Raw genomic sequence first — 15,487 nt, 5'->3', positions numbered from 1 at the left:
CTCTTAAATTTGAAGCTCTCAAGAATAAGTATGAAACCTGTGGCAGCAGGGGTCCTTCCTTTCAAGAGACTATTAAGAGAATTCGGTCTCTTGATTTATGAAGAAACTCAAAACTGAGAAAATATTCCTGCTAGTAAGTTATAGAACAGATGGCAGCAATGGGAAGGAGAGCCCCCAGGCTGAGGGTCGCTTGCTGTGCAGTAGTCCTCCCACCCTGCGGTCCTCCCACCCAGCGGTCCTCCCACCCAGCGGTCCTCCCACCCAGCGGTCCTCCCACCAGCGGTCCTCCCACCCAATCGTCCTCCCCACCCAACGGTCCTCCCACCCAGCGGTCCTCCCACCCAGCGGTCCTCCCACCCAACGGTCCTCCCACCCAGTCCCCTGCTACACACAGATCTCTCTCCTCTCTTGCTATCAACAAACCTCAAAATAAACTTTTTCTTCCTCTTTGTAATTAATTTTCTATATGCTTAGTTGATATTTAAAAATTTGTGTCCCAAGAATAAAAAGGTTCTGTGAAAAGAACTTTTAAGTGTCAGTATCCGAGACTTGTTCCTGGTGCCCAGTAATGTTGATTTGTTTACACTGTTCTTGTTCTTCGTTATTTTATGAATAGCTAAGATTCCTAAATAGTTGCTTTTGGAGAGGCAAAGGTCACTTCTAAAGAAGTATTTATCCATTCCTGTCCGTGCACATGTCATAGCACACAAGTAGAAGTTAGGATAACTTGGGATAGTCAGTTCGGCTTCTACCAGGTGAGTCATGGGAATGGCACTCAGATCATCAGGCTTGGGGGCCTGGCCCCTTACCCATTGAGTTATCTCTCAGTTGTCCAAAAAAAGTCATATATTTTAGTTTATAAATTGTGTTTTAGGTATCCAAACTACTAAATACATAGTAAGTATCCATTGTTGACATTTAGGTTGAAGTTGGCTTATCTTTCACTGTGGATTAATTGAAATTATTTGTTTGTGTGTGTGTGTGTGTGTGTGTGTGTGTGTGTGTGTGTGTGTGTGTGTGTGAGAGAGAGAGAGAGAGAGAGAGAGAGAGAGAGAGAGAGAGAGAGAGAGGGCAGCCTGTAGGAGAAAGCAGTTCTCTCCAAAGAGTGAATACCAGGAATGGGACTCAAGTCATGAAGCTTGATTGCAAAGGTTTTTACCCAGTCAGCCATTTTGTCTGCCCAATTATTAAACAAAGCTTCATATATAAACTTAATCTATATGTATATTCTTGAGAGGATAAATACAGAAGTTGTTAGATTGAATTTACACATTAAATGTGAACTACAAAATGCCTTGCATCAACATTATGAAAACCACTACTATGGATTATAAGAGTACATTCTTCATGTTTAATAAATTGGCCAAAAGCCATGAGCATACTGTTGCTTGAGGTAGGAGTTGCCCAGAAACAGTTTATTTTCCAGATGTGTTCTCGTCATAACTGTTGTTGTTAGTCTCTTCTGAGGTGTTAGCCATGTCACAAGGCCTCGTGTCTTTTTTCTGCTGCCCCCTTTCTCCTTGTATTAGAAATACTCCAGCTTTTTTGAAATTATTTTCAAGAGGTTTGTTCTGAAATAGCTGTGCTTTGATTTTAGTCATGAAAAAGAGGAGTGAGTTTACTTTAAATTTTGTTAACTGTTAAATCTGAAAATTATTTCAGGCTAGTAAAAGTTTCTGTTAGCTGTGGTATTTTGTGTACAAGAGATTTGTTTCCAAAATGGCACATTTTTAGGTTCTGATATTCTTGGAAAGTGGGAGCCTCTACACATCAAAGAAGGCATTTTTATTACTACACTGGATTATGCACCACTTTGGCCAGCCTCCTTGACTTCCTCTGTTTAAGGTTCATTCTGGCTTGTTTGGCACAGGTCCCAGTAAGAGGCCTTCATACTTGTGGTTAGCGACATGAATGAATCACAAACTCTGGAGGAGCTCTTCAGTTTGTGGAACTGGCTTCCTGCCAAAAAGGCAGTGCCTTATATGGGCAGGGCAAAGCTGTGATTGGTTGAGCTCTGCATTGTATAGAAAACATACTTGTGATGCCTGTTTGCCTTCTTTAACATAAAAGCCAAACCAAACAGCAGCAGCAGCAGCAGGCTTCCAAGTCCATCAGAATAGGAGGTAACACAACACTGTGCAGGCTGTCCTGACGGCAGGGTCAGGCAGTAGCCGCCATGGCTTTGAGCATGGAAGGACAAGATGAATCTTTGACCTCCGCAGTCAGATTGTGGTGCATTGGTTAAACATCTGTTGAATAACTGCCTGATTTTCTAAATGGTTTAATGAGATTAAAGAATCAGTTCTAAGTCCACATGGTTCCCATACTACTAGGCTTAGTGTAGACTAGATCTACTCCTTAAAAATACCGTAGTTTTTAACAATTGACATTTACTTTGCAGAGGTCAGCATTTCTGCTTGCATTCTGAGATAGAGAATACTGCTACGACTATAGGAGGTAAACCGTTAAGGCATTTCCAATCTCACTTACTAATTATTGTGCTTCTTTTCATTTAGGCAAATACCCTTTCTGGATCTTCTCTTAGTCAGGCGCCAGCTCATATGTATGGCAGTAGATTAAATCCAAACCCACCCATGGCAGTTCTCATAGCTCAGTCTGACAGCAACCAAACAGGTAAAGCCCCTTCCTGGTGTCAACTTTCTGTGTTAGGAAAGAAAACCAGCTAGGAATGTGATTCATTGAGGATTGTGGCTTTATTTATCTGTTTTTAAAAACCAAAATAATCACAATTTATCAAGGTTAATTTTTTTTTCATTTTAATAAAAAGACCTAGATATATTTTTTTTTCCCAGTTTGGCTATATGTTCCATGTATTTTATTGATGTGAAGAGTCATTTAATAATTGTAGTCGTGGTGTATAGGGTGCTGTAGAAATGTACTTTGTGACTTGTCTGGGATACTAGGTGTTAAAAAATACAAAGCATAAGGATTTGCTGTGATAAGCATACAGATTAGCTGTCTACAGCTGTGATTCATTACTTTAACCGTAGAAATTAAAAGTGGCTGAGGGGAGGGCAGTACAAATTCAAACCACGCTTCTGTGTTGTAAAATTGAAAGGAATGAAAGAACAGAACATAATCCATGGCCTTCTACACCCACAAAAACGTGTACAGACAACATTTTACACGCCACAGTTCAACAGCTCTCAACAGCAGCATGCCAGGTCTTCACTTTCATAACTGGAAAGATTCTGGTATGGGCTTGATGTGTATTTTAGGAAAACTCAGAGCAAGAGTTTGAAACCTCTTATCTAGTAAGAGACCCACTTTATCAGCTCTGAAATATTTACACTGCAGATCAAGATCTCGGAGACAATAGTCGAAGCCTAGTTGGTCAAGGAAGCTCACCCCGAGGAAGCCTCTCCCCAAGGTAAGCATTGTTTATATTGCAAAGCTTAGGAGAGGAACACTTTGAGATATGGAAACTTTGTTATCTCGAGCAGTGAAGTGTATATTTGTTGAGGCTATAAAAGCATTCTGTAGATAAGAAGCCTGTCTAGACAGTCAAGAAAAATGATTCTAAATTAATTGAAATGTTAATTTTAAACACATTGTTAGATTTCTAAGCTAAAGGGAACACATTTTCATGTTTCTAATCGGTTTGAACTATTTATCATTTGTATATTTAGCTTCTGGTATGATTAATGCATTGACTTGGGTGATTATTTTTTTTATCATAAAATACTGATACCTTAAGACCCAAACTCAAGACTGTTACTGTTGGGTTATAGCTTTGGCTAAGTGTCTAGTGGATACCCCACAAATGAGCTTTTAAAGCTCTCTGGTTCCTTGTAGATAGTTCAAGCAGAGTAAAGCCAATGTCTTATGTGTTGCATTAAAATTTCTTAGGTTTTCAATGATATCCCAGAACCATCCACTACGATGTAATGTAGCAGAGTGGGATTATGGAAGAACTGTAGGACTTCCCTTCTAAATGAGGGGCATGTTGTGGGGTAGCTGTCAGTTTTTAGAAGCGGGTGGAATTTAGTGATGTCTATCTTCTTGTTCCATTTTTGACTTCTGCATCCTTCTCTAGTTGTTTTTTTCTATGTTCTCCACTTTTATAAACTGTGCCTCACATTAAGTTGGTTGAGGATAAACACAGAAGGAAAAGTCAGTCCTTGGTTCTTTTCATGTAAGGGAGTGATGGATTCCACTGAAAACGAGACCCTTTCATACCCTGACATAGGAGAGTCATGTTGCCTATCCAGTTGGGGAGTGTTTGTTAAGGAGAACATCCTTCATCCTCGTAGATACTACTACTCCGGTACCTCATCCATTTCCTAATGGGCTGTTTTTCCGTATTAAATTCTGGAGAAAATATTCCTCATTTGGAAACTATGAATCTGAACTACAGAATGAGAAAGTTAAACCACTGGTCTGTGATTTTATATTGTATTTCTATACTGTTTAAATTTTTCTTTTCAAATGAGACTGTTAATGGAATTTTGCTGATATTTAGTATAGGAAGAGTGTCCTTGTCCCTTTTAAAACTTAAAATATCACACAAGTTATCTAAAATGTATTCAAAATCTGTTAGTGCAATTTTTTAAATTTTTTTAAGAAAGTAGGATCTCATCAGGTTACCAGGGATGAGTCTCTCTTTTTTTTTTTTTTCCCTCGAGACAGGGTTTCTTTGTGTAGGTTTGGTGCCTGTCCTGGATCTCGCTCTGTAGACCAGGATGGCCTCGAACTCACAGAGATCCTCCTGCCTTTGCCTCCCGAATGCTAGGATTAAAGGCGTGCGTCACCACTGCCCAGCCTGTTAGTGTAATTTTGCTTAGTGAAATCTTTATTTTTTTTAAATAGGCCATAGCGCAGTGAATGGCACTAAATTATTTTTAGTGTGCATTTAAAATATTACATTACTCTTTAAACATCAGCCTGGAGTGGTCCAACTTAACCTTTGCATAACGTGTTTGGAAAGCGGTGGCCAGCTCATGATGCTCATATGTAGAATAGCACACCTTACTGCTTAAAACCCTTATTTTAAGAAATTGCCGTCTAACAAGCTTATTGCCAAGACAAGAACAGAGTGCATTGCGTCTGTGAATAGGCCACTGCAGCCCTTTGGGAACTGACAGTGCAAGCGTTCAGAATTTGCCCCCACCCCTCCCAGATCCCCAGACCGCCTTTCTCCTTATTTGGACATGGAGCCTGTAAGATCATTTTGTAGAAAATACTTAGGAAAGAAACTAATACTCTTTACTGATACATTAAGGTAGAATGGAGACCAGAGACCAAAGGTGGCTCCATATATTAATGTAAAACCAAAACTAGACATGAGAACATTATATGTTCATTTTCATTCAAGAAACATTTTGGAAGGACTAAGATCTCTTTGAAGAACTAACCTAAGACATTTTAAAAATACTTGTATAATCTGCATTTTACATATATGATTGTTTGGACTGAATGTTTTTCTTTTCACTGAACTTTAGGATTTTATTGGTTGTAAATTTAAATGTCCCTCATAGTGTTACACTTCTGATAGCATTTATATTAAGACACAGTGGTAGAACTTTTCTGGCTGTTTTATTTTAATGTGTATTTGCCTGCATGTAATGTATGTATGTGTACCACATGAAAACCTAGTGCCCAAGGAGGCCAGAAAAGTGCATCAGGTCCTCAGGAACTAGAGTTGCAGACAGTGTGAGCCATCATACATGTTGTGGTACTAAACCTGGGGCCTTGTGCAAGAGTAGCAAGTGCTCTCAACGCTGCGCTACCTCTGCAGCCCTGTCCTCTTTCTGAGTATTTTCAAAGTTCTCCTAATGTCTGTCTCCCCTGTATCTTATAAGGAAAGCCATATTGTTTGTTTACAGCCTATTTCACAGGTTATTAGTAGTTTATTTTCTAGTGGTTTTTTTAAAAAAATTATCTGCTATGTTCAGTTATTTTATAATTTAGGGAGGAAGAATAATAGTGACTCAATTATGGTTTATGAGACCTCATACCTCTGCCATAGGCCACTTGGTACCAGACAATTTGTACAGGATGATGCAAGAGACCGATGCACAGCTACTTAGAAGCATTCCCTTTTTTTTAATTTGAAAATTAATATTTTTGACAGATCACCTGTGAGCAACTTGCAGATTCGTTATGATCAACCAAGCAATAGCAGTCTGGAGAATCTGCCTCCAGTAGCAGCAAGTATTGAACAGCTTTTGGAAAGGCAGTGGAGTGAAGGACAGCAATTTTTATTAGAACAGGGGACTCCTAGTGACAGTAAGTATTCCTTTTCTTATGTCTAAAACGGAACAGCATTGGGTGGAACAACAGATAGTAATGGGTGCAGAAGAAACTGTGTACCACTATAGTAATGACAGCATGGCATGGTCTGTATATAATTAGAGAGCGCGGGGTACTGTGCTCTGATGGAGCCCATTCTGTAGTGTTCACTCCTGACAAGAGGATCTCAGGCAAGTTTTGATTGGATTGGTTTCATTTTTAAGTTCTTTAATCTCTTATTTTTGGAATTGGGAATAAGACGATACCTGTATCCTAGGATTGTTAATGAAGGTAAATGACATGCTTTTTGTTAGTTGGTTACTGGTTGAAATGCAGCTTTGCTACTCTTTCTCTATCATACTATACTTGGTTCTTGTCAACTTGTGAAAATACACAGTATCTCCTCTCAGTCTAGTATTTGAAAAAAATATGCCTACTCCCGGAAATCTTTGAAAACAGTGTATCTAGAGGCTGGAGAGGTGGCTCAGCAGTTAAAGAGCACTGGCTGCTCTTCCAGAGGACCCGGGTTCAATTCCCAGCACTCACATGGCAGCTCACAGCTGTCTGTAACTCCAATTCCAGGGGATCTGACACCCTCACACAGACATACATTCAGGCAAAACACCAGTGCACATAAAATACAAATAAATAAAAAAGGAAAAACTGTATCTAGTCAGGTATAGCTAGGTATCTGTTTTACAATTTAAAGGAATAGAAAGTAGGCAGGCATGGTGGTGCCTGGTTCTAATTCTGACACTCAGGAAGTAGAAGCAGGTGGCACACGCCTTTAACCCCAGCACTTGGGAGGCAGAAGCAGGCAGATTTCTGAGTTTGAGGCCAGTCAAGGGCTACTTAATGAGACCCTATCCAAAAGGAATAGTAATTAGTAAATTTTATATTTAATTGGAATGTTAATGATATTTATGAAATTATATGGTATGTGTTGTATGTACATATTTAGTACTTCTGGTTTTAAGTATTAAAACCACCGGGTGAAAATGCAAAAAAAACCAAAACAAAACAAAACAAAAAAAAACACAAAAAACCCAAAGTTGGAACAGGTGAGGAGAGAGGAAGAGGTGGTTGGTTTCTATCATTTTGGCATGGAAGCTTTCACTGCTTTATTTTATGAAAACAAGACTTTTTAAAATATTGCTGGTGAACCAAGTCTTTAAATTGATCTTTTTATGAATGGTGCCCCTACCTAAAACTGCTGATTGTGAGGAAATTGATGTGAGGGAGAACCCTTTACACATTAGCTAGAGGACAGGCTCTTTTGTCTCATCTGGACGCCTGAAGGGGCAGAAAGTTAGTTGTTGTACTGCTAGAGCTGTGGTCCTTTGGAAGGCCCTGAGGTCATGTTGTCCCTGTGGCCTGACAGCAACATTGGCTCTGGATTGTCAGTAGGAAGTTTCAGCCTTGGAGGAATTAACATAGTATCTGAGGTGATCTGGCAGGGCAGGAAGCTTGTGAACAGGTGAGGCCTTTCTCCCTGAAGAGAAGTAGCAGGGTGCAGACACAGCGCTCCCTGCTGGGGAGCCTGCAGAGAGGCCGGCTGCGCAGCTGGCATGGCAGGCAGGCTGCCAGGTGTCTGCTGGCAGGCTTGGTTTTTGTTGCTGCTGCTGCTGCTGCTACTTCTGCTGCTGTTTTTGGGTTCTTGAGGAAAATAAAATGCCATCTTTTCTCTCTGAGGATAAAACTACTTAAACCTGATTGGGTGGGGTTTTGTTTATGTGGACAACATTGGCAGCCAATCTTTACAGGGTCCATCTAGGAACAGTCTTCCTTTGTGTCTGTACTCCTAAATATAACATGATGTTTTTATATATCTACATTCAAGTCTAGAAATAAATCTCAGTCATTTAGTATTAGTTTACAGAATTTCCACATTTTTATTTTATTTCTAAAGCAGTTGACACTATGACCATAAAAGTCTTAGTCATGGGAGTGGAGTTGTCTTTACTAAAATTCGCACAAATAATTTGCTAGTTTTAGGAATGCTGAAGTCATTACACCAACTTCAAGTTGAAAATCGAAGATTAGAAGAACAAATTAAAAACTTGACTGCCAAAAAGGAACGTCTTCAGTTACTGAATGCACAGCTTTCCGTGCCTTTTCCAACAATAGCAGCCAATCCTAGCCCACCTCATCCAACGCATACCTTTTCTGCACACACTGGTGAGTATGGAAGTACTTGGTTTCGAAGGAAAGCAGGATGGACTCCTGATGCCATCTGCATAATTAACAATAACCGGTTACTGGTTATGTGAAGATGTAGGAAACAGTGGTGGGTTATTCCTGAGGGACGTAGACAATCCTTGTTAATTGTCTTGAGTCTGTTTTCACTTCAGTTCATAGTTTAATGGTAAAATTTATTTAAATGTAATGGTCTCATATTCAGTACAAACCATCAGTTTTGGGAATAACAGGAGTAGGCTTCAGCATAACTTTGAAAATAGCCTTTAATCTTACATATAATACAATTTATTTGACAGGGTATATGTTTTTTATCTTTTACTATTTCTAGCTCCTACTACTGATTCATTGAACAGCAGTAAGAGCCCACACATAGGAAACAGCTTTTTACCTGACAATTCTCTTCCTGTATTAAATCAGGTAACTTTTCTGGTTATGTTCATTTGTGTATTTTACTTGAGAACAGTAGCATATTGCATTCAGTTATTTAAGATCACCTAAGCTGTTATTCTTTCTTACCTTAGGACTTAACTTCCAGTGGACAGAGCACCAGCAGTTCTTCTGCGCTTTCTACCCCCCCACCTGCTGGGCAGAGCCCAGCTCAGCAAGGCTCTGGAGTTAGTGGGGTTCAGCAGGTCAATGGTGTGGCAGTAGGGGCCTTAGCTAGTGGGATGCAGACTGTAACCTCCACCATTCCTGCCGTGTCTGCAGTTGGTGGAATAATTGGAGCCTTGCCAGGTAACCAACTGGCAATTAATGGCATTGTAGGAGCTTTAAATGGTGTAATTCAGACCCCTGTCACAATATCCCAGAACCCTGCCCCCCTTCCCCACGCCAGTGTCCCGCCTAACGCAGCACATCCAATGCCGGCTGCCGCCGCACTGACTAACAGGTAAGAAGCTTACTTCAGTATAGTTTTTATTATTCGTTTTCTTTTTCATGCGACATGTCATCAGTGGTGTCCTTGTTCTCCATTGGGATTGTTAATGTATTTTGTAGATGTTCTCTAGGAAAAATGGCTACCCAAACTCATTGAGAGTAAGTGCTTGCTACTCATATTTTTTTATTAAGCTGATACAATTCAACTAAAAATCAGTTTCAGTAACATAATATTAAATACATTCGTGTTGAAAATGTCAGTCTCGGTCTGTGATATCTGTCTTTAAATGTCACTTTTGAGTCCTTCTTACTGTGCACATGTATCTTATTCTGCAAAGGTATTGTGGCAGTCCTGTGATTGATACTGGTTCTGCAAGATTTAGCAGCACAATTTTGATATTCTCTAATCAAAAATTTTGATAAAGTAAGGGATAGATGATTATTACATATACTTTATTATAAACACATAAATTGTGTTTCAGTTTGTGCCTATTTAAAATAACTTCTTGAAAGTGCGTCCCTGTATAGTTATATACATGTGCATAGGAAAAAAGAATAATTTGTACATAATGAAGTGTTGTAGGTAAAATATTTTTGTACATAATGAAGTGTTGTAGGTAAAACTGCGTTTGTTAAATTCTCACTTTGCTGTCACACCTGAGAAGGCTGCATAGGAGTAAGGATTGCGATGTTTTTCAGTGCCTCGGGACTAGGGTTACTGTCCGACCAGCAGAGACAAATATTCATCCAGCAGCAGCAGTTTCAGCAGCTGATAAACTCCCAGCAGCTCACCCCGGTATGTTGTTTGCGCAGTATTTTTTTTTTTTTTTGTCAGGGTCTGGTGTTGGAGACTGTGAGTTGATTATGATGTAGGCTCCTCATTGTGAATGCACAGCCATAACGGTGGTCTTGTCCTTTGACATACCTAGACCGGCACCTTTGCTGATTGTCTTACAAATGTGAAAACATGTATTGTGGTGCTAACTAGGCTCTGGGGACTGGAATGCAAGCTGTGTTTATTTATTTTCCTGCTGGTTTCCTGGAGAGGGGAAGTAGTGAGTGCTCACTCTTTCATTGGTGGTCATTCCAAGAAGGCTGGTGAAGTAGAATGAGGGCACTAAATGGTCCCAGGGATGAAGTAAGGTGAGGCTGGTTTACTTCTTTTGTGGCATTGGGAGTAGAACCCAGGGCTTCACACGTGATAGGCTTGCTGGACTAGCATGATGCTTCATCAACAGTTCCAATTTTAGATGGGCTGGTCCAAGCTTCTTGGGAGATGGCATTTGGAAGACCATTCTGTCACCTGATAGTCAAGTCAATTGTGCTGATCTTGCCTCATCCATGCCCTGCTTTTCTTTCTTTTTTTTTTCTTTTTTTAAAAACATTTATTTATTACATATACAGTGTTCTGTCTGCATGTATGACTGCAGGCCAGAAGAGGGCACCAGATCCCATTACAGATGGTTGTGAGCCACCATGTGGTTGCTGGGACTTGAACTCAGGACCCCTGGAAGAGCAGCCAGTGCTCTTAACCTCTGAGCCATCTCTCCAGCCCCCATTTTCTTTCTTTTTTTTTCTTAAAGGATTCATTGGAGAATATTAAACTTGAACAATGATAATAGTAATCACGGGTTTGTTTAGAAAGATTAGTTGCTGTATGGAAACAATTTGTTTTCGGGGGGAAGAAAGATGGGCTCAGGAGTAGAATAGGAATCACTAGCAGGACAGTTGTGTCTTGATGTAGTGCCATCTCTGGCAAGATAACTATAGAACTGTAATAGATTTTGAGGATAACAAGAAGAAGAGGAACCCTGAACTGTTGGGTGTTGACTTTTACAGACATGTAACGGAACAGAATGGAAACAGTCTTCCCTTACCACATACAGTTCATCCTGCAGACTCATGGGTTCCCCATCTGTCGATTCCTTTATCTGCAAATAAAAAATACTAAAAATGTGCATCTGTACTGCACCTGCCTATTCTTTTTTTGCTACAGTTCCTTGAACAACACTGTGTAACGGTTTATATATTGTTGTCATTATTTTCTCTGTATTCGAGCAATGATTTTAAAGTACTTGGGAGAGTACACAAGGTACATCCAAACATTCTGCCTTTTTTTGGAGACAGAGTGTTGTTATGTATCATTGACTGGCTTTGAATTCATGGTCCTCCAGCCTCAGCCCCCTCAAGTGCTGGGATTTCAGGCATGTGTCCACAAACTTAGCTTTACTATGTCCTAAAAATGTAGGCTGAAGTATACTTCTAATAGTTTAGTGTATGGGGTAGAGCAGTGCACATCTGTCATCTGGCACTTGGGAGTTGTGGGCAGAAAACCTCAGCCCCTTGTCTGCCCACCGTCACCACCACCATTGTCTCTGCACAGATGGTGACAGACTTCTCAGTCCACTGGTCACTCTCCTGTGTCTTCAGTCAATCGGACAGGTGATCATTCCCTCCCACTGCAGTGACACCATGGTCCTCCCTAGCTGTCCTTTCTGTTTTCCATTTTGGATCTTCCTCTTTTCTTGAACCTCTCACCTAAAAGTTGAGTTCAGCAGTATCCTTCACTCTAAGTTGTTTCAGTTTGGTCCATGTACTTTAGACCTCTGTCCAGAGCATCTCACTCTGTGTCCGCCTGCTTACTCCATAGCTGCACTTGCACATCCTGAAGGGCATTTTAAACATGTCCCAGACTGAGCTGCTACCATGCTTAGTTACCCCACTTTTTCCAACTCCAGCAAGTTGCTTAAGTAAAAAATTGTAATTTTTTTTTTTAATATATTATAATGACTTTATCAAGAAATCCCTTCTCATTTAACTGGGTGTGGTGGCACACACCTTTAATCCCAGTATTCAGGGATGGAGGTAGGCACTCTACATAATGAGTTCCAGGCAGGACAGGGCTGTATAATGAGACCATATCTGTCCCCATCCCCAAAAAGAAAGAAAGGACAAAAGAAAGCTCCTTCCTCTGCTCAAAAGCTTTCTCCTGACTTCCCAGCTTCCCTCATGGTTTGGTGGGAGCCCTGCATTTTTCTCCCCCTTAACCGCCAGCCAGCACTGCCTGCCAGCCTCTGAGCTCTTGTGGGTCCAGAATCTCTCTGCACAAGCTCTCACTGAGACCCTAGAAATGCCCTCCTTCCTCCTCATCCACTTGGCAAATGCCAGTGTGCTCTAAGTCTGCCCTGTGTTAACTTGGCAAAGCTGCCCTGACTCCTTACTGAATCTACATAATCTTTGTCTATTCTTAGCAATAGTCACACTGTAGCATTGTTTCTCATTCCCTAGGCAGGCAGGGACTCTGACTACTATATATCCCAGGCAGCTAATATAGTGCCTATCAGCACCCAGGAAAGGAATTTATGCTTGAAAAGACAAATACAGAACTGTAGAACTAAATACTTGTTAGGAGTAGATGGCAGCTTTTGGAAATGCTTGAGAAGAATTACTGGCAGGGTTTGACTCATAGATGCAATTCTAAATTAGCTAATCATAGTGTGATTAACCTGTTTTTGTTGGTTCCTCTGCTGCTGTGACAGAAGACTGACCAAAGCCACTTAAGGAGGAAAGGCTTTAGTTTAGCTGACAGGTCTCTCATGTATGGAAACCACAGCATGAACTCTGCTTCCCTGCTTGCTCCTCATGTGTAGGCGAATTGCTCAATGGTCTTAAGTAAAAAACATGGAGCCAGATATAGGGGTGAAAACCTGAGAGACCAGGAAATAGGAAAAGCCACAAGCTAACCTCACCTCACCCACACCTCAGTCTCCAAAGAGAGCTTCCTGTATCCCCATTCCTGTATGCCTTTCTGTTCTGTTTTTTCACTTACTCTCTCAGCCCAGCTACATCACTTCTTCTTCCTGCCCAGCTCTGTCACTTCCTGTCTGTCTGTACAGACCTCCAGACCTCTGTAGTTAGTGCTGGGATTAAAGGCGTGTGTCACCATGCTTGACTCTGTTCCCCAGTGTAGCCTTGAACTCACAGACATCCAGACAGATCCCTGCCTCCTAAGTGATAGGCAATTGCCTGACTTCTATGTTAATATAGTGGCTGGCTTTTTCCTCTGATCCTCAGGAAAATTTTATTGGGAGACACAGTATACATCACCACATTTCCCCCTTTTTTTGTCTAATAAAAATGTAAAAAAAAGTTGTAACTAATATAAGAAAAGCTATATACAATAAGTACAATAACTATATATAATATGTACAATCAGTAAATACATCAACAATGTCTAGTCCATTTGCATTTGACAAATTCAGCGAAAATATTCCATTATCTATCCTGTTTTGGTGAGTCTAAAATGTACCTAATTCACTTTCTGTCCTATCTTGTATTACCAACAGAAAACTATCTTATGATGTCTTTCAAACTTATACACTTTACACCTCTTTAAATGAGTTTCTTTTCTGAAATTGTTAACAAGGAAAACTGTAACTACAGCTATCTTAATCTTCAACTCCCTCAGAGACCCAAGAAGGAAAAATGTTACCTAGTAAAACAGGAAGTGCAAACAAGTGGCTTACAAAAAAATGTGAGTTATGACAGAAACAGCCAGCTTCCTGTACAGTCACCCGAGGTTTCTCCACAACATTGGGGCATCATCTTTGGCCTACAGGCTTAGCGTATCTGACAGACTCATTTGTGAAGCAGGATGTACGTAAGGCCTGCAGCTCAACCCCATATTTGGTGCGAGTATTCCGTGTCCCAGATAAACTTGAATTCCGCCAGTGCCCTGTCATGATTCAGGATTTTAAATTCTGGAAATTGCTGGTATTTTTGGAATTCAGCTTCCCATTCTTCTTAGCCTGTGGGTGGCTTCATCTCCTTTATTAATGCCCGTCTACTGTTGAGAGGCCAGACTCCGTCAGCCTAGTTACTCCTCCAAGAACTGCTGCAGCTACTGTTCCACTGCACACCAGGAGCCATCAGCCCACTGCCTGTTCAGCTGCCTTCGAAGGAAGGGGCACTGTACCTTTTCCAGATTGCAAAGCCACTTCAGCAGTGGTCCATAATGCCCTGGCCTCAGAGGACACTTGTTGTCAAAGCTGCAACCATACTTTTCTTGGCAAGGATCAGCAGGCCTTGTGTGTGTGTGTGTGTGTGTGTGTGTGTGTGTGTGTGTGTGTGTGTGTGTGTGTGTGTGTGTCCGTCCGTCCGTCCGTCCGTCCGTCCGTCCGTGTCCCCGTGTCCGTGTCCTGCTTGTCCATTTTGGACAGCACACTGTCAGCAGTCAATGTGAGGGTATACTCTTTTGCATATTGGCTAACTTTGGCCACAGTGAAAGTAAACTCCATGCAGAGTTTATCTTCTTCTTGGCAGAACTGGCCATTTGGGCAAGAAACTGTTCTTGCCTGGACTGCTGGACAAAATGTTATATAAACTAGACATACAAAAAAACTGCTTGACAAAATGTTATATAAACTAGACATATAAGACCCATAGGAAAATGACCACTGATTTTGCCAAAACAAGGCGAAATGGTTCTAGGTTCCTGCTTCGCAGAGGAAACTGCCAGACATTCTACAGGACACAGAAAGAAGCGACTGAGAGACTAGGCCTGTGGGCTGAAAAATGGATGCCCTAATGTTGCAGAAGTACTTTAGGTGACTGTCCAGGCAGCCTGCTGTCTGTCATTCTAGATTTTTGGAAGTTGCTTACAGTGTATGTCCTGTTTACTTAGGTAATATTATATCCTTCTGGGGTCTTTGATGTGGTTGAAGACTAGATTTTCCTTGATTATGATAAAAGGTAAATTAGATATGAAACTTTAGACTCAAAAAATATAGGATAGATAGATCTCTAATTTTGCCAAAAAACTAATAGATTAGATATTATAACTCTAATTCTTGCTTGATAGCTGTTTTGTTATATGTAATTTTACTGTGTTAAAGTTTAAACCTTCCATTTTGATTAGATAGAAAAGGAGAGAAGTGCTGTGGAATGTCATTCTGTATGCTGTGAATATGTGTTGCTGTGATTGGTTGATAAATAAAACATTGATTGGCCAGTAGCCAGGCAGGAAGTATAGGTGGGGCGAGCAGGTGAGAATTCTGGGAAGAGGAAGGGCTGAGTCAGGAGTCACCAGCCAGATACAGAGGAAGCAAGATGTCAAGGCAAGACTAAGAAAAGATACCAAGCCATGTGGCTAAATATAGAT

General features: G+C 40.8%; 1 protein-coding gene across 46 annotated transcripts in view; it reads left to right on the top strand.

The window, feature by feature from the left end:
* Positions 1–15,487, top strand: part of Mllt10 (MLLT10 histone lysine methyltransferase DOT1L cofactor) — a 171,156-nt gene that overhangs the window by 150,867 nt on the left and 4,802 nt on the right. For 32 of the 46 annotated variants that reach the window (XM_076572632.1, XM_076572663.1, XM_076572664.1 and 29 more), the window contains 7 exons: positions 2,517–2,634; positions 3,319–3,391; positions 6,095–6,249; positions 8,242–8,430; positions 8,780–8,868; positions 8,973–9,340; positions 10,027–10,123. In XM_076572632.1, coding sequence (XP_076428747.1) covers positions 2,517–2,634; positions 3,319–3,391; positions 6,095–6,249; positions 8,242–8,430; positions 8,780–8,868; positions 8,973–9,340; positions 10,027–10,123 — 1,089 coding nt within the window. Of the gene's footprint in view, positions 1–2,516; positions 2,635–3,318; positions 3,392–6,094; positions 6,250–8,241; positions 8,431–8,779; positions 8,869–8,972; positions 9,341–10,026; positions 10,124–11,166; positions 11,286–15,487 lie in introns of those variants that run through there. The other 14 variants (XM_076572650.1, XM_076572672.1, XM_076572648.1 and 11 more) reach the window with 1 other exon arrangement.

The sequence above is a fragment of the Peromyscus maniculatus genome, chromosome 5 (assembly GCF_049852395.1).
Source record: "Peromyscus maniculatus bairdii isolate BWxNUB_F1_BW_parent chromosome 5, HU_Pman_BW_mat_3.1, whole genome shotgun sequence".
Taxonomy (NCBI): Eukaryota; Metazoa; Chordata; class Mammalia; order Rodentia; family Cricetidae; genus Peromyscus; species Peromyscus maniculatus.
Note: the sequence above shows the minus strand (reverse complement) of the source record. Positions and strands in the feature narration are given on the sequence as shown.